Below are 23,770 nucleotides of genomic sequence, written 5' to 3' on the forward strand. Positions count from 1 at the left end.
AGGAAAAAACAACTGTGAAATGGAGCAAGAACCAGATATGACTAGAAACAGGCGTTGCCGCTATTGACAGTTGCCTTGATTGGTTTGTGTTGCATGTGGCAAGCTTGTGCCAAAGACTTATCTGCCCGCCACTGGCGACCACAAATATCGCGGACACGCCTCTTCTCTCGCAGGGGAATAAACTGAGGAAGACAACTGCATTTTGGCAAGGAAGGAATCGTCGCGTTGTCGAGACTGTCTGCCAACGCCCAAAGCAAACACTGCTTGATTTATCCCTCTGCCTCCTCCTCAGTCTCCTAAGAGTTGCCAGTTGGGCCATAAATTGATGCGACGCTGCTCCTAATAGCAGGGTCTTGGCTTGCAAATTTGCAATCGAAGAGGATGAGATGGAGAGGTGGAGATTGCATCACCGACAATGCTGACAATGCAACGGCATGGCATCAATTTGCGAATATGTCCGGCATTGAATTGACCACGACCAGGAATTGGCCAAGATGAGTGCCAATTTGCCTGCAATGTTAGTCGGTTATGAATAGCATTGGAATGCATAAGAGGATACTAAATAAACTCTCTAGTTCTCCCCCTTTTAAGGAGTGAGGCTTTCTACTACTTCTGCTTCTACTTCTTTTGGATGCATCCCAATCTCTTGAACCCAATCGATCCACCATCATCCCATCATCATATGACACCTCTGTGTAGCCATAACTCATAAGGTTCCAATCGCGTCAATGCGACAAACCGAACCGGACTGAAGAGGCACAAGAACAAAATAAAAACATCGGCAATTAGAAGAGAAGAAGCTGCCGATGGCCATTCGAAGTTGCAAGTTGCAAGTTTGCTGATGATTGAGTTGCAGCTCAGGTGGCTTCACTCTGCGGCCCAGGTTATAATTGATGGCGAGACGCTCCTCTGAGCATCGCAACAAACAGGAAAATCATATTACGAAAAAACTGCATCGTTTAAGTGTCATTATTGGGACCAGAATCTCAACAAGTCGCTGCCGTTGCCGTCGTCCGTTGTCGTGTCTTCGCTTCAAGATGGAGTTGGAGATGGAGATGACTACTTTCACCGCGCTCAGAATTCCTTTCTGTTCGCTCTGAGGAGAAGCGCAAACGTGGTTCCAGCCAGACATCGGTCAATCTGCCATTTCTTCTGCTTCTCCATATCCCCTTGAACAGCTTCAATATCCGCTGGCCACAGTCAACACCTCCGCACCGCCCACCGTCTTCATCTTCTATCTCTTCAACTGAGGTGGGGCCATCACTCAGCTTCAGCTTCAGATGCAGCTTAAGCCTCAACCTGAGCTTCTTTGCAGCTTACTGGCTTTTAGGTTTGTGGCCTTTCTTATCCGCTTATTGCTCATGTGCAGCTTGTTCGAGTCTCGAACTTGAGCTGGTTGTGGTTTTTACACCTTGCCAGCTTTGCAGTTTTTGTTTGACTTCGCTTTGCTCGTGTCGAATGGAATAGATCGAGAACTAAAGTTGCCTTTGGTTAAGGGCGTTAACTGGGTTAAACGCTCGTTGACAGTTTTATGCTGCGACAAGAGACAAGAGACGTCAAAGCTGAAGACTGAAGACCAAGTGCAAGACCACAAGGCGTTGACGACACTCAGTCAGTGGCACAAACCAAACGAGAAACTTATTAAGAGTGAAAATTCTTGTTGCTAGAATGAGTTTTTGTTATTTCTGATTTTCTGTTTTGCATGGAAAGCTGGAAAAGTTAAATCAAAGTTGAAGAAATGACCCAGCTGCAATTAGTGATGGCCCTGGGCAGAAAGTGGACAGAGGGGAGAAGGGAAAGCATCGAAAAGTGAAATAGTTAAAACAAATCAAAAGCAGTGCAATCAAGCGAAAGGTTGTTACAGTTCTAGACACAGTCATAAAGTTCGTCGCCTAAGTCATTCGTTTACTGTCAGTTCTCTTTTCATTTATTGTGCGATGTGGGTCGAGTCAGCGGTGCACTTTCAACTGTGCTGGCGCCTTTGATGCCAGCTGGCAACGAGCAACTTTCCTCATCACGTGTGCTGAGATTCTTATCAGCAATTAGGCGTCGATTGCACTGCGAGATTCCTTTGGGAAGTGCTGAAGATCCGAATACGCATCCATTAAGGAGAAATCTAGAGAACGAGACTCCCTTGCAATGACTTATTCGACGCGAAACGAATCGCATCGAATTCGCCGAATGAAAGATGAGTGTCAGTAGTTCCTTTCTCCGAAAACTCTCTCGATGCATTCCAAGCGAAAGTACTTTGCAGTGGAGTGTCGAGTGGCAAGTGCCAAGTGCCGAGAGTCGATCTACTTCTAATGAACAAGGCAACACAACACAAACAAGCCAACAACAATCCAGAGAACGCGCCCGAAGCGAAGCGAGCCAAGCAAGCAAGCAAACAATCACAATCCAGACATAGACGATCAATTTGCAAACAATTGCAGCAATGAACGAGACTTTGAGACGAACGAGCGATCGACGATTGATTGCCGGAAATATAAACAGACAACAGGCAACATAGGCAACATAGGCAACAACCTGCACACCAATAATACACACACACACAGAGAACTCCTCTGCCTTCCGCTCGACCTTCTCAGGGGCGGCAATCAGCAAGAAAGCAACGGAGAATGTGTGAAAATCGAAAGGAAATTTGCATGTCACTCAATTGACCAAATCACCGAGAACAGAGCGACACAAATGTGGAGAGTTTTGGGGTCTGTTTGCTCTACAAACGAGCTGATGATGTCGTTGCCGTTGCCGCTGTCGCTGTTGTCGTTCTCGTTGTTTGTCTCATAGTGTTATTGTTGCTGGCATCACTTTCGACGCAGAGCTTGGCACAGTTTTAGAATAGCGAGTTTTAGAATGGCAACAAATATTTGAATATCGAAATGACACCAAAAAACACCAAACAGATGGAGATGGCCCATTAAAATCACTTATTGACTTCCTCATAACGGTTGAGCATTTACGATAAGATAAGAAAGAGCAACAAACTCGCCACTTGACCCAACTGACCTGCCACCTGTCATCTTCTATCCTGCTGGCATCTGGGAACTATTAAAATCATTCAGCAAAAATATTTCTGACAGCGACTAAATTATTTCTTGGGAACAACGTAATTTTTGGCAGTGATCGGCGATGAAGATTACAATTAGAGCACAACTTTTGCCAGCACCAATTACTCAATTACGAGGAATAAGAAGCAGACTGGTACTCAGACATGGAAGTTGCTGCTATTGCTTAATCAATCTGTGGGCAGCCATCGGCCAGCCAAGAACTCACAATTGAGAATCCAATGGCGAGTCGAGAATAAGAGTTTTCATTCACACGGCAACCGAATGGCGATTGCAGACTTCCTGCTCCCAAAAGCTTTTCCGAGAGACAAGATTTATATAATTTCTTTATCAGATTCAACGCATATTGTGAACTAAAAATTGTGTAATTCACTTGACGCGCTGATTGAACAGTTGAACCAACTAGCAGCAGAGGCGTCAATTATGAGCACAAAGCGACAAAAGCTGACGCGGTTGTCGTCATCGCGGTCGTCATCATCGATTTATCGCCAGAGAATCGATCCGTCAAACTGTGGAAGCGTCAAATGGGAGTAACCGAATGATTGCAATTGCAAGTGTAACTAAAGTGCATGAAAATGGGAAATGGGGGAAAAGTGCGACGACTGCAGTTCGCTGTGCTTTCGGAGAGTCTTCGATAATATTTAATTGCATCATCAGCCGCAGATGCAGACGCGGTCGCGGTCGCAACCTGACTCTATCTCTAGTTGCATCTGTATCTCAGAGTCAGTGACGAACAGTTTCAATCATATTTGACACATGAGCGAGACTTGGGCTTTCTTTAGTGGCGTAAGTTTGAAACATGTGTGAGTTGCGTAAGTTGCATAAAGTCGACTCTTTAGTCCCATGCTACAATCTGCTGTGGCCTCATTCGGAGCACAGATTTGTTATCGCGCATTTAATTAGGCGTGCGTTAGTTGAGTTAATGATCATCACAATTGCTGTAGTTGCTGCTATTGTGCTTACAGCTTTGGTCATTAGAAAGCTGCAATGTTCTTTTTAGGTGGCAGAGACAGAGAGAGAGAGAGAGAGAGAGAGAGAGAAGAGATACAGATAGATGAACCGACTTCTCTTTGGTGATCAATGTATTGCACCTGTCGGGCAAAAGACCGCCTGAAGACTTCAATTAGCGATTATGCAGTTTTACACAATGCGATTCTTGAGCCTGAGATTGAGTTGGAGCTGAGCTGAATTGATGCTGCGTGCAGACGCGGCATTAGAAAATCATTTAGCTCGACTGCTATAATTGCATTTTATTGTTTCCGACAAGCAGCGCCGTTACAATGCTTGGCAGAGAAAAGCTGCGCGACTGAAGAAAGTGGCAACAAAGAGCATGTGGCAGAAGAGAGTTAGCGAAGAGCGCGTACCATTAGCTTTCTGCCCGCTGCTTTTACCGGTTTGCGTGACTCGAAGAGTCTAAATAGAGAGTGAGCGAGAGAAAGAGAAGCAGCATTAGAGTTGTTATGTTGCGGCCGAGTCGAGAGTTCGTTTTGTGCTGCTTGGCTACCAACTTGTAAAGTTTTCCGCGGCCTTCGCATCGAGCATTCAGTGTCAAGGTGCTCGAACTGGCAGTCGTAGCCACGGTCGACGAGTCATAGAGAAGAAGCTAACGAACTTCGAGAGCAATTTCAATTTTCCCGAGCTGAGCTAAACTGAGCTAAGCTGCGCAGCGCTGCCCACAGCATCTATAATTCTGGAGTCGCAGTCGAAGTCGGAGCAGAGCAGAGCTGAGCGGAGCAGAGCAGAGCACGGTGGCTCACATAAGAACCTATTGCTGAGGTGTATGTGCGGCAGTTAGGCGCTCCACTTTCTAGAGTGCAGACGGCGCAACACAGAGCGGTCCATCGGTCCACCAAAAAAATAAATAATCAAATACAAAATAACTACAAATATTTTGCGGTTCACAAAAAAATATTTAGCAAACTCAAATATTTAAAAAAAAATTGAAAACATTTTTGTGTGTGTCCTGCGTGCGTTGTGTCGTTCAAACAAATTACATAATCAAGACAAGCCAACAAAAGCAACGATTTTAATTTATTTGCTCGCGTGCAAATAAAGCAATCAAAGGATTAATCACTCCAACATTTATAGTCGCAAGGTAAATGACAATTAAAAAGGAAGTGACTTATTTTCTGCAATTCGAAAAACGTGCTCAGCTTAAAAATCGTATCATATTCAAGCCATCAATGTCTGACAAGGCGTCAAATGGTTGAGTGAGGTTGAGTGGAACAGGATCGGGACGATGCACACATGTCCATCAATTAAACGAAAATGGTCAATGGACCATTAGAGAAAGCCTTGGGTGAATGTCAAGGCGATCGACCAAATGATCAGTGCAACAACAACAAAAAGGAAAAAGAAACTAAAATAAAATGAAACTCGAATCACAGCGCCACTATAAAGCAGCAATGTCATCTAGGAGACGAGATGAACCGAGACGAACCGTTAACAATTCGTGTGACCGGACTAAGCGAGCAACTTGCTAACTTGAGCTAGAATGTCTCTGTGTCTCGATTGCTGCCGGAAAATGTTTTTGTCATCTAGCACTGACAAAACATTTCCCAAATGCGCAGAATTCAGCAGGCAATTAACTTTTGCCGGTTTTCTGCTGCGTGTGCGGCAGCACAAAATGATCCAACTGCGCGAAAATTTTCATTGCTCATTCTCGAATCAGCAACACGCCTGAGATGGCGGCGATGGGATGGTTTAGCTGACCGGCCTGGCCTGGCCTGAACAGGCGATTTGGGTCAACTGGGTTGGCAACATCGGTTGGGTCATGCAACGGTTATGATACAATTGAAGACAATTAGCCGCGAGCTGTGCGCTTCGAGATAATCAACGTTAGTCGCTGGCTAAACAATTAAACTCTGTTAGATTCTTAAATGCCACAGAGACAGCCACAACTTCAACTACTGCGTCTCAACTTTCGCTGCATTTGTACCTTTGGCATTAGGATTACAAAGCGGCAAACAAAGGCGATTTGTTTCCATTTTCTTTATTCAATTTAACAACAATAGACTCCATGCAACGTAGATTTGCATATCCTCAACATTTCTCACCTCTCTCTAGCTGTCGTAACTATTCTTTCTCCATTGACTGACTGACAAATTTGTTGGCTACGTGCGCCCGACAAGCTGTAATAGAAGTGATATATAAGTCGACATTATGTGCCTCGTTTAGCCTCATATTATGACTATTACCACATCAGACAGCACAGCAACAGCAGTCGAAAACGATTTCCCAAAAAAAACCAACAAGAATGCCATGCTAACCGAAAGTTCATTATTATGCTAAATGCGGCTCCACAACGAACAACGCTTTGTTGCAGTGCAGCAAAGCAATCGGTTCGCATGTAGATTTTCATTATATGAATTTATTCACAGTTAGATCTCTCTGGGCATCGGTAGCATTTCAACGAAGCGTGAACCGAAAAGATCATGTTTTACGTCTGATACATTTATGTTGGCCCAATAGATTACAATTTTCTCGAAAATGCCTTTCAAATGGTGCGGTTAATTTGCCGTTAGGTTTTCGTGTGGCATTCGCTTGTCAAACGCATCGAAAGCTACTCGAGTTTGTCGCCTAAGTCTTTTGATCGTGAACCACACAATACAACATCTCAAAACAAAAAAACACGTTCTTTTCGATTGTGCGCGACCACAGAATGCGAACAATTTCACTGCTTATCCATTGGGCCTCTATTAATTGGGCATTTGTCGCAGTGTTTGGAAATTGGCGCAAATTGCTTAAATTTCAATAAAAATAACTTTGGCATTTTGCCGATGTGGGTCAGTTAGGCTCCTGTGCCAATGGCCTGCGGGTGCGCTTCAAATTGCCAACTAGTCACAGTAGCTGTTGACTATCTGCTGACTGGCTTCCACAAATACACAGTCACAGTCAGAGTCAGAGTCACAGCAGCCAGCATGCAGGAGGCAAGCAACTAACTGCTTACAGTTACAATGACTCGCGCCTCAATTGAGATAAGCGTTCGCTTGGCAATAGCCACCGCGCCTCTACTTGGCTCGGCAGTTATGTCATTCTCTTGTGCATTCTCCTGGTTTTGCGGGCACTTGACTTGACTTGGCACAGTTTTAGCCAGTCAATGGAAATGAAATATTTTTTTTGATTACTTGCAATTTTAATTAAGAAATAACATAAGCTACTGTTGGTCATCGCGATAGCTGAGAGTCGACTGCGGTATTGGTGTCACTGCCACTGATATCCGATGGATTCATTGACAGCCTGACACCTGACAGTCGGTCTATCCATCTCTTAGTCAGTTGACTGAGCAGCTCTTTAGGATTAGCACAATTTTGTAAGCACTCTAAAGAGTTGGCAATTCACATGGCCATTAAAGCCTTCTGCTAATGGCTCATAAACATTTTGTTTGCTTATGTATGTGGTCTAAATAGTAATTTATGAAAAGAAAAAAGAATTTGCGCACTTCAATCCAAATGGATTGGCCCACAATAAAGAGTCTATAAAACAAAAACGAAACAAACTGTCAAATTTGACCGTAAATACGCGAAAACATTGAGCATGAAAACTAGTTACCGGATTTGCAAGTTGCCAGCGGCAAAAAAGCGAATATATTGATATCCAGATGCAAACATGTGAATACATAAATAAATCTACTTCCAACTCGAATTCAAATGCTAGCAAATTTTCCTCGACAGCAACGGCTTCGGCAACTGCAACTGCAACGACAGCAGCAACAGGAGCAGCAGCAACTGCAATGCCAAATGGAAATTTATGTGCATGGCAACTGACCGCGATTACTACGCTTGTCTTGTCCATCGAGTGGGGATTTAGTTTATTGGCCCACTAACGCGACTGACCCACAACATTAAATTGTAATTTGAGTGGGCAAACATTTTAACTGAATTTCTATTCCTTCTCTTTCGCTCTGCCTTTTGTGGGTCTTTCAGTGTCTTTGGTTCTTGTTTGAGTTGGCAACTTGGGATAATTAGAATGCCATTTGCATCTGTAACAGCGACTTTTGACGCCCCAGTGCGGTATGTGACTAGTTGACCAAACAAGCCAGAAGAAATTGAACTTGGGTTAGAGGGAGCTCTTGTTATTCGTTTGGTGTTATTGACCAACAGAAAGCGCGCACACAACAATTGTGTAATCGTTGATTATCAGCACATTGCTCATAGTTCTGAACAGCGCACAGCTGCTTGGTAAAGTTGTCCATTTCAATTCGATTAGCGCGGAAATCAATCTGGTCGTCAGCGCATGTGTAGAAGAATTCTCTACAACATCAACAAGAGGCAGCTGCACTCTCGACTCGAGACTCTGTGATTTAACGCACATTACACATAATGCATTTTCCATGCCGTTAAGAACCGCAAAGGCAACAGCAGCAGCAGCCAACCTCTAACAATTCAACTACCGATGTATCGATCACCTGATCATAGAGGCAATCGCAATCCCAATCAGTTGCATTGTTTTTTTTTTGTCTAAAAATTCCTCCTTGAAGTTAGCAAGTGGCGTTGCGTTATTTTAATTCATCCGGGTACCCAGAGAGAGAGAGAGAGAGACAAGAGTGTGCGTGCTGCTGCCCAAGCAGCTGGTATCATCATCAAAACAAAATTGATTTTGCATCGGAGCTTGTAATTTGTTCGCAATTAATCAAGTGCAGTTCGTGCTAGTGGGCGTTGCAGTTTTCCGTTGCCGTTTGCAGCTTTGCTATTTCAGGAAGTGGCTGGATGGCTGGGATGGCAACGAAAAGAAAAATGCCATTAAACCCATTATTAGGGCTTAACTGTAACTGCAGTTGCAATTAATCATGAGATAAGCATGCAAAGAGCAAATGCTCAAGAGAAATTACCCGAGAACTAGAGAACTCGACAATCCGAAATGCTAATTAAAAACAAAGCCACAAAATCATTTTTAACCAACTTTTGTTCGCATCTACATACACAGATATACAGCAGTAGAAGAGGAACAAGAGAAGCAAGCAATAAAATGCAGCTACGGTCATTGACAACAAGAAAGAGGCGAGTCAGCATGATGACGACAACAACATCGCTGGTGCTGCTGTTGGTTCTGTTGCTGGTGGATAACGCAGCATCGGCCCGCAAGTTGCCCAAGCGGCCGGCAAAACCGTTGAAGACATTTCCGCGAAACAATGCGACGCCGTCAATTGCAGCAGCAGCCGCAGCAGTTGCAGCACCACAACCGCAACCAGAGGGAGCAGCAGGGGGAGCACAACAAGCGTTGGCAAGCGGAAGCGAGCTACCAAAACCGTTGACACCACAAGCGAGCGAACAGCAGCAGCAGCAGCAGCCGGCGGAAGCTGCTCTAGCGGAACCTGGAGCAACACCTGTCAATGTCAATGGCAATGCGAATGCGAATGGCGGCGAGAGCAAGAGCGATGATCTGAGCGCAACGGCCTTACCGCCACTCAACGGCCAGATCGATGAGGACTGCGAGCCGGATATGATTGGCTTTGAGCTTATAACCGGGTGAGTGCCACACGCTATAAATCTAGATATGCCAGCAATTAGGTATCGAGGGAGCAGGGACACTTCTACTTGTGTACTTGTACTTAGTTCGCACATCGTAAAAGGTTTTTGCTGCTTTGTTGCTGCTGCTTTAATGAAACCAGTTGTTGTGGTAGACTGAAAATTAATGTGGCGCATTTTGTGTTATCCGCAGGTACGTGCTATCGGCGCCATCGAAGCAATTGGAGACGCTGCCTGGCACACTGATGCTGACCGACTGCTTGGAGGCCTGCCAGGCCAATGAATCTTGCAGTGCGGTTAACTATGAGACCGGCCTCTGCGTTATGTTCCGCAGCACCGCAGACCAGTTGCCAGGTGAGTTTAAGACTGGGCCACGATTATCATTTTTTTTAACAACGCCTTTTTTGGTTTTTGTTTTTGTATTGTCTTGTGTTTCGCTCCTTCAACTCAGGTTCACTTTCGCGTTCGCAGTATCCCGTTTTCACAATTTACGCACAGAAATCCTGCTTCGGTGTGCGTCCCTGCTCCAAGGCCTGGTGCATTGATCGTGTACAGGGCTACCGTCTGCCTGAGCATGCCAAGACCAGCCAGAGTGTGGCCACGCGACGCGACTGCATCGAGCTGTGTTTGGGCGAAACGGAGTTCACCTGCCGGTAAGTGCAAGTCCCGTTCGCAGAGCATTCCACCTGCCACAGTTCACAGCTCATTCGGTTCCCGTCTCTGTTTCTCTCTCTTCTTTGTCTTTTCGCAATTCATCTGTGTCTAGCTCGGCCAACTTTTATGCGCACTCTGGCCTGTGTGAACTGTCGGACATGGATCGCATTACGCTGTCGGAGGAGGCCAACATTGTGGCCTACGATGGCGCCGAATATCTTGAGAATAACTGCGCCGAGGAGCCAAGCAAACTCTGCGAATTCAAGCGTGTCTCGGGACGCATTCTAAAGACCGTCGACTCCGTGCACCAGAATGTCCAAAGCATTGACGATTGCCGCGACCTCTGCCTCAGCGCCCCGTTCCGTTGCCACTCCTACGATTACAATGAAACCGGTGAGCATGTCTGTCGCCTCTCCCACCACAGTCGCGCCACTCTCAGTGATCTCTCCGAGCCGTATCTGAACATCGAAGAGGCGGCCACCTATGAGCAGTCCGCCTGCTACAATGTCTCCATCGATTGTCGTTCCGGTGAGATGATCACCAAAATACGCACCTCCAAGCTCTTCGACGGCAAAGTCTATGCCAAGGGTGCCCCCAAGTCTTGTGCTGTCAACGTGAACAATTCGCTGGAGTTTGACTTGCGCATGCGTTACAACGATCTCGAGTGCAATGTGCGCCAGAGTGCCTACGGTCGGTATATGAACGATATTGTTATCCAGCATCACGATATGATTGTCACCTCCTCCGATCTGGGTCTCGCTGTCAGCTGTCAATATGATTTGACCAATAAGACGGTGGTGAATAACGTTGATTTGGGTGTTACCGGCGAAATTGAATCGACATTGAGCGAGGAAATCATTGTGGACTCACCGAATGTGATCATGAAGATTACGGCACGGGATGGCAGCGATATGAAGCGTATTGCTGAGGTCGGTGATCCGTTGGCGTTGCGGTTCGAGATCGTTGATGCCAATAGCCCATATGAGATCTTTGTGCGCGAACTGGTTGCCATGGATGGGACGGACAGTGCGGAGATTACGCTGATCGATGCCAACGGCTGTCCCACGGATCAATACATTATGAGTGCCATGCAAAAGATGGCCAGCAATCGCAAGGTGCTGCTCTCACAGTTCGACGCCTTCAAGTTCCCCTCCTCGGAGCTGGTGCAATTCCGCGCCCTGGTCACGCCCTGCATACCCCGCTGTGAACCGGTTATCTGCGACAACGATGAGAACGGTGAGACCAAGTCGCTACTATCCTATGGTCGTCGCAAGCGTTCTGTCTTCAATGGCACCGATGGCGGTAAGTAAACGCTAACCGAAAACCAAAAAAAAAAAAATACCCAAATGCCTAGACAGTGTTGGCCATAACGGTAGAGATGGCCCTGGCCATCACTGCATCACTGTCTAGTGATTTATCGCCGTGATAGTGAAGTGACTTGGCTGCACAAATGTTGCCAACAAAATTCCTGACTGACTAAATGCTTGAGCATTAATACTACGATAGCTAAAACTTACCCGCTGTTGGTTGTTTCCTGGTTCGCCTTTTTTCTTTTTGGTTATCACTTTTGTGTAGAAGGCGTAACAAAGTCACAGCTTCATTCATCACTGGCCGGCCACTAGACTCGCCACAATTGCATTTCATATTCATCACTTGCTGCCGTTGCTTCGGCTACTTCTCTTTTCCACAGTTGAGCTGGCCATTAAGTCGGAGAAACGCCAAAAACGTGATGTGAGTCATCAGACGACCGATGAGAACATTTTGCTGGTGCAGTCGATACAAATCACCGATAAGTTTGCCTTCAATGGCGCCGATCCGGCAAATCCTGAGCCCCGAGATGGTCTCGCCAAGCTGCAATTGGAATTGGCCAACAAAACGGACACTTGCATAAATGGCTATGGTAAGTAGAGAGTAGAAATATGAGAGTGTGTGTCTGTGTGAGTGTTTGAGTGTGTTTGCATGACTGCTTAGCAGCCACAACTTGCCACTTGGCCAACTCTTTGAGTGGCGCTTTGCAGGCAAAACTTATCTCGCAAAGCGCGCCAAATTTATTAGCGCTAATCGCGTGCCATCGCACCATCGAGGCGAGGCAAACCGAAGCAAAGCTGGGCAAGTGGCCGCTTGCTGGCTGAGTGACCAGCTAATTAAATAAGCCCATAAAAATATCTTGTGCATTACAACTCTATTTGCAGGCTTCATAATTGCCGGAGCGCTCTTTTTTGCTGCTGCAGCTTACCGTGATTGCAGTCTGGGACAACATGCAGAAACGCGCGTTACACAAGCGATAAGGCAGCAATCGAAGTAGCAGAAACACGATAATGATGATGACGACTACAAAGTGGATGATGACGACGACGATAATGCTGATGATGATGATGACGATAATGGTGTGGTGGAACTATAAGGAAGAGCCCCTCCATAGGAAACTAGCTTGAAATTCTATCTTTAGCAGCGCTCTTAAAATCTAGTTAGTAGCTGTACGTAAGGGTCCTACAAACAAACAAACAAACATATATGGCACATTCAAAGTCATTGCGCGAAACACACACACACACTTACACGTACACACACACAGACAGACACGAGTAGAGCTGGACTTCTCTGCACATTGAATTGAATTAGCCAATTGGAAAAAAATACGAAAAAAAATGTGAGGCAATGACTGTATCAGCCGCCCATACTCTGTAGCTTAATATTTATATACTTATGCTATGCTCTCTATATAAGACTTAACTACTAAGACTACTCTATACTCTATATACTCTCAATATGTCGACATACTATCAGCTTAAGACTTGAAAAGCTCCTTAGTCGTAGTGCAAACCATTCAAACCTCTTAACTGAGCTCGTAACTGAAACCGATGCTGCCAGCCTCATTTAAGAGGTTTGACTGTCTAAATACATAATAAAAAGTAAATGAAAAAAAAGACAACTTGAAAGACACACATCTTAATGTGTACGTATACTTAATATTAGGAATAATAAACGCAATGTAACAATGTAACGCAAGAGACAAACTTCAGATGCTATAAACAGAAAAACTGAAACTGAAAATGAAAAATAAAAGTAAATAAATAAACGTATTAGAAATTACTTATCTTGGCTTTTCATTTCCATGATTTTGTTCGCCTCATTTGGCTGTCGAATCGATCGGGCGGCCTGTCGAGATCTAACAAGACCAACCTCAAGTAGAGGGCTTTGATTGTTGGTTTTGGCCTAATCAACGTTTATACAAATCAATCAGAGCAACGTTTAGGCGTTAGGCAGAGCACAACAAGAAAACAACACTTTGCCAGGTGATGGCAAATTGCCAAGTGAAACCGAAACTGCAGTTGGAATTGGAATTGAAATTGCAGTGGGATGAAGAGAGTTTTGGAGAGCGGCTAGTAAAAGTGACAAACTAATTGGGCAGAAAAAGGGGCTACAAATTGCAAATAAACAACTTTATTTACTTGATTTCACCTTCTTGCAAATTGAAGGAATGTCGGCGAGATTTGCCATCAATAGAGAAAATACTTAGTGCAGCATTTAAGAGAATAATTAATAAGTGTATGCTGCCCCAAATATAAGAAAAGATTCTTAATTTCCTTGCACATTTTTTCTCACCTTCATAAATCATTATGAATGTGATTCAAATCTTGCCTTAGGCGCTTACTTTTCATTTACTTTTACTGCTTTTGTGCATATTTCTTAATACTTTTTATGAAAATGAAATTTTGCATTTTTCCTTTTTCATAATTATTTTTTTTTTCTGACATTTGTTTGACATCAACGACGTCAAACTGCAGTCACAAATTTGAAAGGAAATGTTTAACATTATCTCTAATCTGATGCTTTGAACTCTGCGCCACTTGCAACGTTTGCAAGTTGAAAAGCTTGGCAAGTCAAAAGCTGTCACCGACATGACCGTCCAAATTTAGACAAAGCCTCATTGCTGGCCTCCAGAGGAGCATGCTCTCCAGCTTGCCAGCTAGCCAGCTCTTTAGCTCATTGCCCCGGGGCAGAGCGCTGCCAAGGAGCCCCCCTAGCGAAAGTCACTGGACACTTTCAGCGTTTGAGTCGCGTTTCGTTGTTTTTCTTTTCCTTTGGGTTTGGGGTTTGAAGTTTGAGCTTGTGTTTTGACATTGGCACGACAACAACAACAGCAACAGCAACAATGTTGTCGACGACGGTTGAAAACGGCCTCCGACTGTGGCACGCATAACATAAATTCTGCAATGCGTATTTCAAATATTGTTAGAGAGCCAGATGACGAAGACTGCGCCGCATGTTGCAAGCTCTGTTCCTTGGCGTGTCGTGCGGAGCTTATAAGGAGCCACAGAGATGCCGTGGCCATTCAGATGTCCGTTGGGCAAATGTTTATGTCAAACGCGCAGCAAATAAAGTGCTTGGCTTGACAATGTCCGCGCCAATGTCATTCGGCAGCATCAGCGGCTCCGGCTCAGGCTGCCGTTTGGCTGCCGCTGCTGCTGCGGCGGCGGTGTCTAAGCGATCGGCCCTTGGGGACCAATCTGGGTGGGTTTTTTCATAATTTTTATGAATTACATACACGGCGCGGCATGTCGCGATATACCATTGAAGTCTGGCAGTCAGCAGCGTTGTCAATTCTCTCTCTATTCTCTGCCCGGCTCGAGAACTGACGGAAGTGCACGACGTTAGAACATTTGCAAATCATTTCTGCCTCGCCAAACGCAATAGCCAATCAATCGTGCAACATTGTAACAGTTGTCTAATTAAAAAATATAGAAAAATCTGACATAGAGCTGATGCTGATACGGATTTAAATAACACCACTTTGGTGGCTCACGCACAATTGCCACAGCCCCAAATCATCAGCAGTGGCGCATTCTGAAGAAATGGAAAAACTGATTGGCTCCACACACTCATGTGATCCCAAACGTCTCTGTGGTTTCTGAATTGTTAGTGGCGGTTGGCTTTGCGGTTCTTAACGGCGTGCGGCGTTGAAAGCGGCATGGAAAATGCATTATGTGTAATGTGCGTTAAATCACAGAGTCGAGAGTGCAGCTCTTGACTGCAGCTGCCTCAGTAGTAGAGTAGAGAGTTCTACTCACATGCGCTGACGACCAGATTGATTTCCGCGCTAATCGAATTGAAATGGACAACATTTCTAGCAGCTGTGCTGATCTGCTCATTTTGGCCACGAGAACTCACTGCGCTGTCTTCTCATAATCAACGATTATGCAATTGTGTCTGCTCGCAAATTGATTTGCTAGCATTCCGTTGGTCAAAGACACCACATGATCAACAATTGCACCTAGCAACTGGCAAACTGCAGATCCAAGTTCAATTTCTATGGCTACTAATAGCGGTACTACTCGGTGAACTGGTCACATACCGCACTGGGGCGTCAAAAGTCGCAGTTACAGATGCAAATGGCATTCTAATTATCCCAAGTTGCTAACTCGAACTTGCATGCACTCGAAAAAGACACACACAGAAAAACAAGTAAAAAACCACAGTCGAGTGTGCTAAACTGTGATATACCCGCTACCCATTTTCATTAAAAGCAAAAGAATGCGGTATTGTTCTAAAAATATACCAAAATAATATTATAATATGTAAAATATACAGAAATATACATATATTGCTGTACTAAAATATACCAAAGGCAATATACTATTACATCCAAAAGTTTGCGATAGCGGAAGTAGGCGTGACAAAAATCTAAAGCAACTTGATCTGTGTACAAAAGATATAAAGTGCTGTCGAAAAAATTATAGCTCTACGGTCATGGCTATATCTTTTCGGCCGTTGACGCTAATCAAGAATCTGAAGAACTGCATACTGCATGGGGTATTTCTGCCTGTTTACTGCATTTACTGCAGGCACACAATTATATTACTCTTGTACCCTATGGGTAGCGGGTAAAAAAACTACACAAAAGACCCACAAAAGAGACAAAGATAGCAGCAGAGAAATTCTTTTAAAATGTTTGCCCACTCAAATTACAATTTAATGTTGTGGGTCAGTCGCCTTAGTGGGCCAATAAACTAAGCCTTGGCCAAATCACAGGCATGGGAGTATTGCAAGTTGCAATCCAGCCACATAAATTGCGATGCAGGCGCACAGAATGTCCATTTGATTGTGCGCGATTTTCAATTGCTCGGCGCGGTAGCTTTTTTCTGGGGGGACTCGCTTTTGTAGGCAGCATTTGAATTCGATTTGGAATTGGATGGCGATTTATTTAGGCAAATAAACAAATGGCATGTGCACCGTGTTAATTTATCAAGTTGGCGGCGGCGAATCGAGCCATTGAAATTGAGTGCGAGAAAATCACTTTGTAAAACGGCATTCGCAGCATTCAGTTTCGGCTGCAGTCTGGCGGCATATTTATTGCCTCGCTGGTCGTTTTGTCAGCCCAAAGTGCCAGCCATATATCAGTTGTGCATATCTTATTATTTTGAGTTCGCTTAATGTACGATTGGCCATGCATTTCAACTGAAAACGAATAGAGGTTTTCAATTTTCTGGCAATTTATATTCAAAAGACTTAGGAAACGAACTTGCTACGCATAAAAATGGCATCGAAATGCGTTCGCCACAGCGTATTATAAAAAGTGAATTGCAAGAGTAAAAGATTCATTTGATCTATGAGAACTTTTGACAGCAAAAGTGAAGGAATTTTTGTTGCTGTTGCATATCAAGTTTAATAGCTGCTGTTCACTTATAATCCCTTCCACAATGCGTTTGGTATGAGCTTAAGGTTTAAGGCTTAAAGTTTCGACATTTTTACTACCAATCCAAATATCCTTTTTACGTTTTTATGTATCGAAGGCAAAATCAATTAAACTATAATATGAAAACGTATCCTAGGGTAACAAGGAAATACCATTTTTTTATGCTGCGTTACGTTGCGTACCCAAAGTCGATCTGATCTGTTGTAAATTTTATCTCTCTCTGTGGTCAATTGTTTCATAACTGTTGTGTGACCCTCCAGCCTAAGGCAGATAACCCAAATCATCGCTGCTGCTGGTCAAAACAGACTGCGAGAGCAGTGCAGAGTTTAAATGAAAAACAAAGTTTTGCATGTAGTCTCTCAGTTTGTTGTAATAACATTTAGTCATTCCAATGCGCAGAGCGCGCGTGAGGCAAAAGTTAATTATCTGTTGGAATTCTGCGCATTTGGAAACTGTGTTTTGGCTGGCATCGGGTTTTCCGGGAGGGAAAACCAAACAAAACGCGCGTATCGCAGTTTTGTCGCACGAAATGCCAACAACGGTTTTAGCATCCGTTGTCGAACTGGACGATGACATTGCTCATTGCAATATTGCTTATAGTATTGCACTTCTGGCTCACCAGAAGACATTCACCTATAGCCAAAGATAAAGCTAAAGTCGAAGTCAAAGTCAAAGTCGAATGCATTCTGCAGCTTTCACTGTGTGTCCACCACTTTTGAGATGGATGCGCAGCGCTGTTTGCTGATCTTCAATCCCGCCTATTGACTTCACAACAACATTCACATCGGAGCCGCGCATGTTCGAGTCAGATCCTAGTCATCGGCTAGTTGACGCACGTACGCTCCATGTCAGTCTAATTTGCCGACATGATTATGATTTTGCTGCCAAACCAGGCGGGAGTTTGACTTCGAACGATGCAGCTGCTGCCGGGCAACGGGCAAGTGAATGTCTCGCTGCCAATTTGTGGCATATGCTACAAATGGATATACACAATAATATGAGATAAAAATTCTCAATCTAACACACAAATCCATCTTCAATTGTGTAGAGAGTAAATAAGTATTCAACTGGTATTTGCTAATTGCTGCAAACAGTTATTCAACCAAATTGCTATCATTGCTGCGCCCGTTGATATTATAGATCACATTTTAATTGTATACTTTATCTCAATTTCAACTTATCCAGCCTCACCATCTAAGGCTACTGCTGACTGACTCGCCTAGGACTGCAATACTCTGATTTTTACTTGGCCCCCTACTGTTCGTTTGAAGTTTGCTTGAGTTTGTTTGTTTGTTTTTTGCGCTATTTTTTAGCCGGCAAATGTTGCTGCCGGTTTCTGTTTTGCAGCGCTACTGTTGACTTAAAGCATTTGAACCATTTTCAAAGAAAACCGTTTGCCCAAAGTGAGGCAAACGGAAGTCGCTGTCACATGAGCCGCTGACTTGGGCGTGACATAGTTGCATTTATTAATGCAAATACTTACTCCAGCTTTAGCTTTAAGTTTAGCTATAGCTATACCCCAGACCATATGTACATTCCACGTTTATGAAAATGTGTAACCATTCCACGCTCGAGTGGCAAAGGCAAAGACAAAGCGTCAGCAGCCGCGTCTCGATTCGTCAAGCACCAAATGTTTGAGGCGAAGGCCACGAAAACTCTGCTGAGAGTCCAAACCGAAGTCGCAGTCGCAGTCGCTGTCAACGTCACACTCTCTCTCACAAACTCTCTCTCTCTCTCTCTTGCTTACGCTCTGTGTAAAAGCTTGCTCTTAAGTTACATGCTTTTCTCTTTGAGAACTTTCATCTAGAGAAAATTCTGTCGGCAAGCTTGTAAGAGGGCAGAGCTCTTCTGAATGAAGCATGGGTTCTGGCATCGCCTCTGGTCGCCTGTCGGAAGCAATAAAATGCAATTAAAGAAGTCGAGGCAAATGATTTTCTAATGCGATTGCATGCAACTTGAACTCCAGCCGAGAAACGCATTGTGTAAAACTGCATAATCGCTAATTGAAGTCTTCAGGCGGTCTTTTGCCCGACAGGTGCAATACATTGATCACCAAAGAGAAGTCGGTTCATCTTTCTGTATCTCTTCTCTCTCTCTGTCTCTGTCTCTGCCACCTAAAAAGAACATTGCAGCTTTCTAATGACCAAAGCTGTAAGCACAATAGCAGCAACTACAGCAATTGTGATGATCATTAACTCAACTAACGCACGCCTAATTAAATGCGCGATAACAAATCTGTGCTCCGAATGAGGCCACAGCAGATTGTAGCATGGGACTAAAGAGTCGACTTTATGCAACTTACGCAACTCACACATGTTTCAAACTTACGCCACTAAAGAAAGCCCAAGTCTCGCTCATGTGTCAAATATGATTGAAACTGTTCGTCACTGACTGAGATACAGATGCAACTAGAGATAGAGTCAGGCTGCGACCGCGACCGCGTCTGCGGCTGATGATGCAATTAAATATTATCGAAGACTCTCCGAAAGCACAGCGAACTGCACTCGTCGCACTTTTCCCCCATTTCCCATTTTCATGCACTTTAGTTACACTTGCAATTGCAATCATTCGGTTACTCCCATTTGACGCTTCCACAGTTTGACGGATCGATTCTCTGGCGATAAATCGATGATGACGACCGCGATGACGACAACCGCGTCAGCTTTTGTCGCTTTGTGCTCATAATTGACGCCTCTGCTGCTCTGTAGCTCTGCTGCTAGTTGGTTCAACTGTTCAATCAGCGCGTCAAGTGAATTACACAATTTTTAGTTCACAATATGCGTTGAATCTGATAAAGAAATTATATAAATCTTGTCTCTCGGAAAAGCTTTTGGGAGCAGGAAGTCTGCAATCGCCATTCGGTTGCCGTGTGAATGAAAACTCTTATTCTCGACTCGCCATTCGATTCTCAATTGTGAGTTCTGGGCTGGCCGATGGCTGCCCACAGATTGATTAAGCAATAGCAGCAACTTCCATGTCTGAGTCCCAGTCTGCTTCTTATTCCTCGTAATTGAGTAATTGGTGCTGGCAAAAGTTGTGCTCTAATTGTAATCTTCAACGCCGATCACTGCCAAAAATTACGTTGTTCCCAAGAAATAATTTAGTCGCAGTCAGAAATATTTTTGCTGAATGATTTTAATAGTTCCCAGATGCCAGCAGAATAGAAGATGACAGGTGGCAGGTCAGTTGGGTCAAGTGGCGAGTTTGTTGCTCTTTCTTATCTTATCGTAAATGCTCAACCGTTATGAGGAAGTCAATAAGTGATTTTAATGGGCCATCTCCATTTGTTTGGTGTTTTTGGTGTCATTTCGATATTCAAATATTTGTTGCCATTCTAAAACTCGCTATTCTAAAACTGTGCCAAGCTCTGCGTCGAAAGTGATGCCAGCAACAATAACACTATGAGACAAACAACGAGAACGACAACAGCGACAGCGACAACGGCAACGGCAACGACATCATCAGCTCGTTTGTAGAGCAAACAGACCCCAAAACTCTCCACATTTGTGTCGCTCTGTTCTCGGTGATTTGGTCAATTGAGTGACATGCAAATTTCCTTTCGATTTTCACACATTCTCCGTTGCTTTCTTGCTGATTGCCGCCCTGAGAAGGTCGAGCGGAAGGCAGAGGAGTTCTCTGTGTGTGTATGTGTGTATTATTGGTGTGCAGGTTGTTGCCTATGTTGCCAGTGTTGCCTGTTGTCTGTTTATATTTCCGGCAATCAATCGTCGATCGCTCGTTCGTCTCAAAGTCTCGTTCATTGCTGCAATTGTTTGCAAATTGATCGTCTATGTCTGGATTGTGATTGTTTGCTTGCTTGCTTGCCTCGCTTCGCTTCGGGCGCGTTCTCTGGATTGTTGTTGGCTTGTTTGTGTTGTGTTGCCTTGTTCATTAGAAGTAGATCGACTCTCGGCACTTGGCACTTGCCACTCGACACTCCACTGCAAAGTACTTTCGCTTGGAATGCATCGAGAGAGTTTTCGGAGAAAGGAACTACTGACACTCATCTTTCATTCAGCGAATTCGATGCGATTCGTTTCGCCTCGAATAAGTCATTGCAAGGGAGTCTCGTTCTCCAGATTTCTCCTTAATGGATGCGTATTCGGATCTTCAGCACTTCCCAAAGGAATCTCGCAGTCCAATCGACGCCTAATTGCTGATAAGAATCGCAGCACACGTGATGAGGAAAGTTGCTCGTTGCCAGCTGGCATCAAAGGCGCCAGCACAGTTGAAAGTGCACCGCTGACTCGACCCACATCGCACAATAAATGAAAAGAGAACTGACAGTAAACGAATGACTTAGGCGACGAACTTTATGACTGTGTCTAGAACTGTAACAACCTTTCGCTTGATTGCACTGCTTTTGATTTGTTTTAACTATTTCACTTTTCGATTTCCCTCCTCCCCTCTGTCCACTTTCTGCCCAGGGCCATCACTAATTGCGGCTGGGTCATTTCTTCAACTTTGATTTAACTTTTCCAGCTTTCCATGCAAAACAGAAAATCAGAAATAACAAAAACTCATTCTAGCAACAAGAATTTTCACTCTTAATAAGTTTCTCGTTTGGTTTGTGCCACTGACTGAGTGTCGTCAACGCCTTGTGGTCTTGCTCTTGGTCTTCAGTCTTCAGCTTTAACGTCTCTTGTCTCTTGTCGCAGCATAAAACTGTCAACGAGCGTTTAACCCAGTTAACGCCCTTAACCAAAGGCAACTTTAGTTCTCGATCTATTCCATTCGACACGAGCAAAGCGAAGTCAAACAAAAACTGCAAAGCTGGCAAGGTGTAAAAACCACAACCAGCTCAAGTTCGAGACTCGAACAAGCTGCACATGAGCAATAAGCGGATAAGAAAGGCCACAAACCTAAAAGCCAGTAAGGTGCAAAGAAGCTCAGGTTGAGGCTTAAGCTGCATCTGAAGCTGAAGCTGAGTGATGGCCCCACCTCAGTTGAAGAGATAGAAGATGAAGACGGTGGGCGGTGCGGAGGTGTTGACTGTGGCCAGCGGATATTGAAGCTGTTCAAGGGGATATGGAGAAGCAGAAGAGATGGCAGATTGACCGATGTCTGGCTGGAACCACGTTTGCGCTTCTCCTCAGAGCGAACAGAAAGGAATTCTGAGCGCGGTGAAAGTAGTCATCTCCATCTCCAACTCCATCTTCAAGCGAAGACACGACAACGGACGACGGCAACGGCAGCGACTTGTTGAGATTCTGGTCCCAATAATGACACTTAAACGATGCAGTTTTTTCGTAATATGATTTTCCTGTTTGTTGCGATGCTCAGAGGAGCGTCTCGCCATCAATTATAACCTGGGCCGCAGAGTGAAGCCACCTGAGCTGCAACTCAATCATCAGCAAACTTGCAACTTGCAACTTCGAATGGCCATCGGCAGCTTCTTCTCTTCTAATTGCCGATGTTTTTATTTTGTTCTTGTGCCTCTTCAGTCCGGTTCGGTTTGTCGCATTGACGCGATTGGAACCTTATGAGTTATGGCTACACAGAGGTGTCATATGATGATGGGATGATGGTGGATCGATTGGGTTCAAGAGATTGGGATGCATCCAAAAGAAGTAGAAGCAGAAGTAGTAGAAAGCCTCACTCCTTAAAAGGGGAGAACTAGAGAGTTTATTTAGTATCCCTTATGCATTCCAATGCTATTCATAACCGACTAACATTGCAGGCAAATTGGCACTCATCTTGGCCAATTCCTGGTCGTGGTCAATTCAATGCCGGACATATTCGCAAATTGATGCCATGCCGTTGCATTGTCAGCATTGTCGGTGATGCAATCTCCACCTCTCCATCCCATCCTCTTCGATTGCAAATTTGCAAGCCAAGACCCTGCTATTAGGAGCAGCGTCGCATCAATTTATGGCCCAACTGGCAACTCTTAGGAGACTGAGGAGGAGGCAGAGGGATAAATCAAGCAGTGTTTGCTTTGGGCGTTGGCAGACAGTCTCGACAACGCGACGATTCCTTCCTTGCCAAAATGCAGTTGTCTTCCTCAGTTTATTCCCCTGCGAGAAAAGGGGCGTGCCCGCGATATTTGTGGTCGCCAGTGGCGGGCAGATAAGTCTTTGGCACAAGCTTGCCACATGCAACACAAACCAATCAAGGCAACTGTCAATAGCGGCAACACCTGTTTCTAGTCATATCTGGTTCTTGCTCCATTTCACAGTTGTTTTTTCCTCATCTCGCCAGGTGCGACCTTGAGTCCGCTTAGATCGCTTAGATGTGCGATAGCTCTAATGATGATGCAGATCAACAGCTGATAAACTCGATCAATTCCAGGCATGACTTAACTATTGATTCCCTTTCCATCTCGAAGATGTTCCTGGTTCTATATAAATAACAACTCGTTAGGTGTTAACAGAAAGATCTAATATCTGCCACCGAGACAGTTTAAAGATCCCTTCAAGTCATCAGGAATCTGTTCCAATTTGCTGCAACACAAAAGAGGTATCTGCTTTGTAATTTATGCTCTGTTCGCGAATGGCCTGCAGACCAACCCATTTAATCCAGTGTGGATATATTGAGGTGAAACTGTTACACTTGACTAATTGATTTATGGTCAATTGGTATATAAAATATTTGCGAAGAGAAACGAGATCGAAATGCAATTTTAATAGTCTAGGCGGATCGCAGAGAGGCTTCTTGTGGGTGCAGCCTTCATGGAGAGCAGCCATAAGCCATAAGATGGTCAGGCAACATGACATGGAACATGCACGGACCACAGACCACTCTGGAATGGAACAAGTTCTCGAGTAGTTCCCACAGGAAGTGTTCACCGCCGAACGCATGCCAAAAATGGCTCCCCGAGGACAAGACAAGATGACCAAGAACGAGAACTAGAAAGAGAATAAGAACGAGGGACGACGAGCGAGTGA

At 44.5% G+C, this 23,770-nt stretch overlaps 2 protein-coding genes across 5 annotated transcripts in view; one reads left to right on the forward strand and one right to left on the reverse strand.

Moving 5' to 3' along the window:
• The window catches only part of LOC133839552 (uncharacterized), a 113,484-nt gene that overhangs the window by 15,346 nt on the left and 74,368 nt on the right, over positions 1-23,770 (reverse strand). For 2 of the 4 annotated variants that reach the window (XM_062271155.1, XM_062271156.1), the window contains exon 1: positions 11,704-11,877. The exons of the other annotated variants lie outside the window; for them this stretch is intronic. In XM_062271155.1, the coding sequence (XP_062127139.1) occupies positions 11,704-11,836 (133 nt within the window). In that variant the 5' untranslated portion in view covers positions 11,837-11,877. Of the gene's footprint in view, positions 1-11,703; positions 11,878-23,770 lie in introns of those variants that run through there. 4 annotated transcript variants of the gene reach the window in all.
• Positions 4,618-13,642, forward strand: LOC133839545 (uncharacterized). The gene is given in 8 exon segments (XM_062271146.1): positions 4,618-5,160; positions 8,991-9,532; positions 9,726-9,886; positions 9,984-10,185; positions 10,299-11,488; positions 11,877-12,086; positions 12,379-12,401; positions 12,403-13,642. Coding segments are annotated over 7 exon segments (2,358 nt in total). The 5' UTR covers positions 4,618-5,160; positions 8,991-9,032; the 3' UTR covers positions 12,475-13,642.

The sequence above is a fragment of the Drosophila sulfurigaster genome, chromosome 2R (genome assembly GCF_023558435.1).
Source record: "Drosophila sulfurigaster albostrigata strain 15112-1811.04 chromosome 2R, ASM2355843v2, whole genome shotgun sequence".
In the NCBI taxonomy this organism is placed as follows: Eukaryota; Metazoa; Arthropoda; class Insecta; order Diptera; family Drosophilidae; genus Drosophila; species Drosophila sulfurigaster.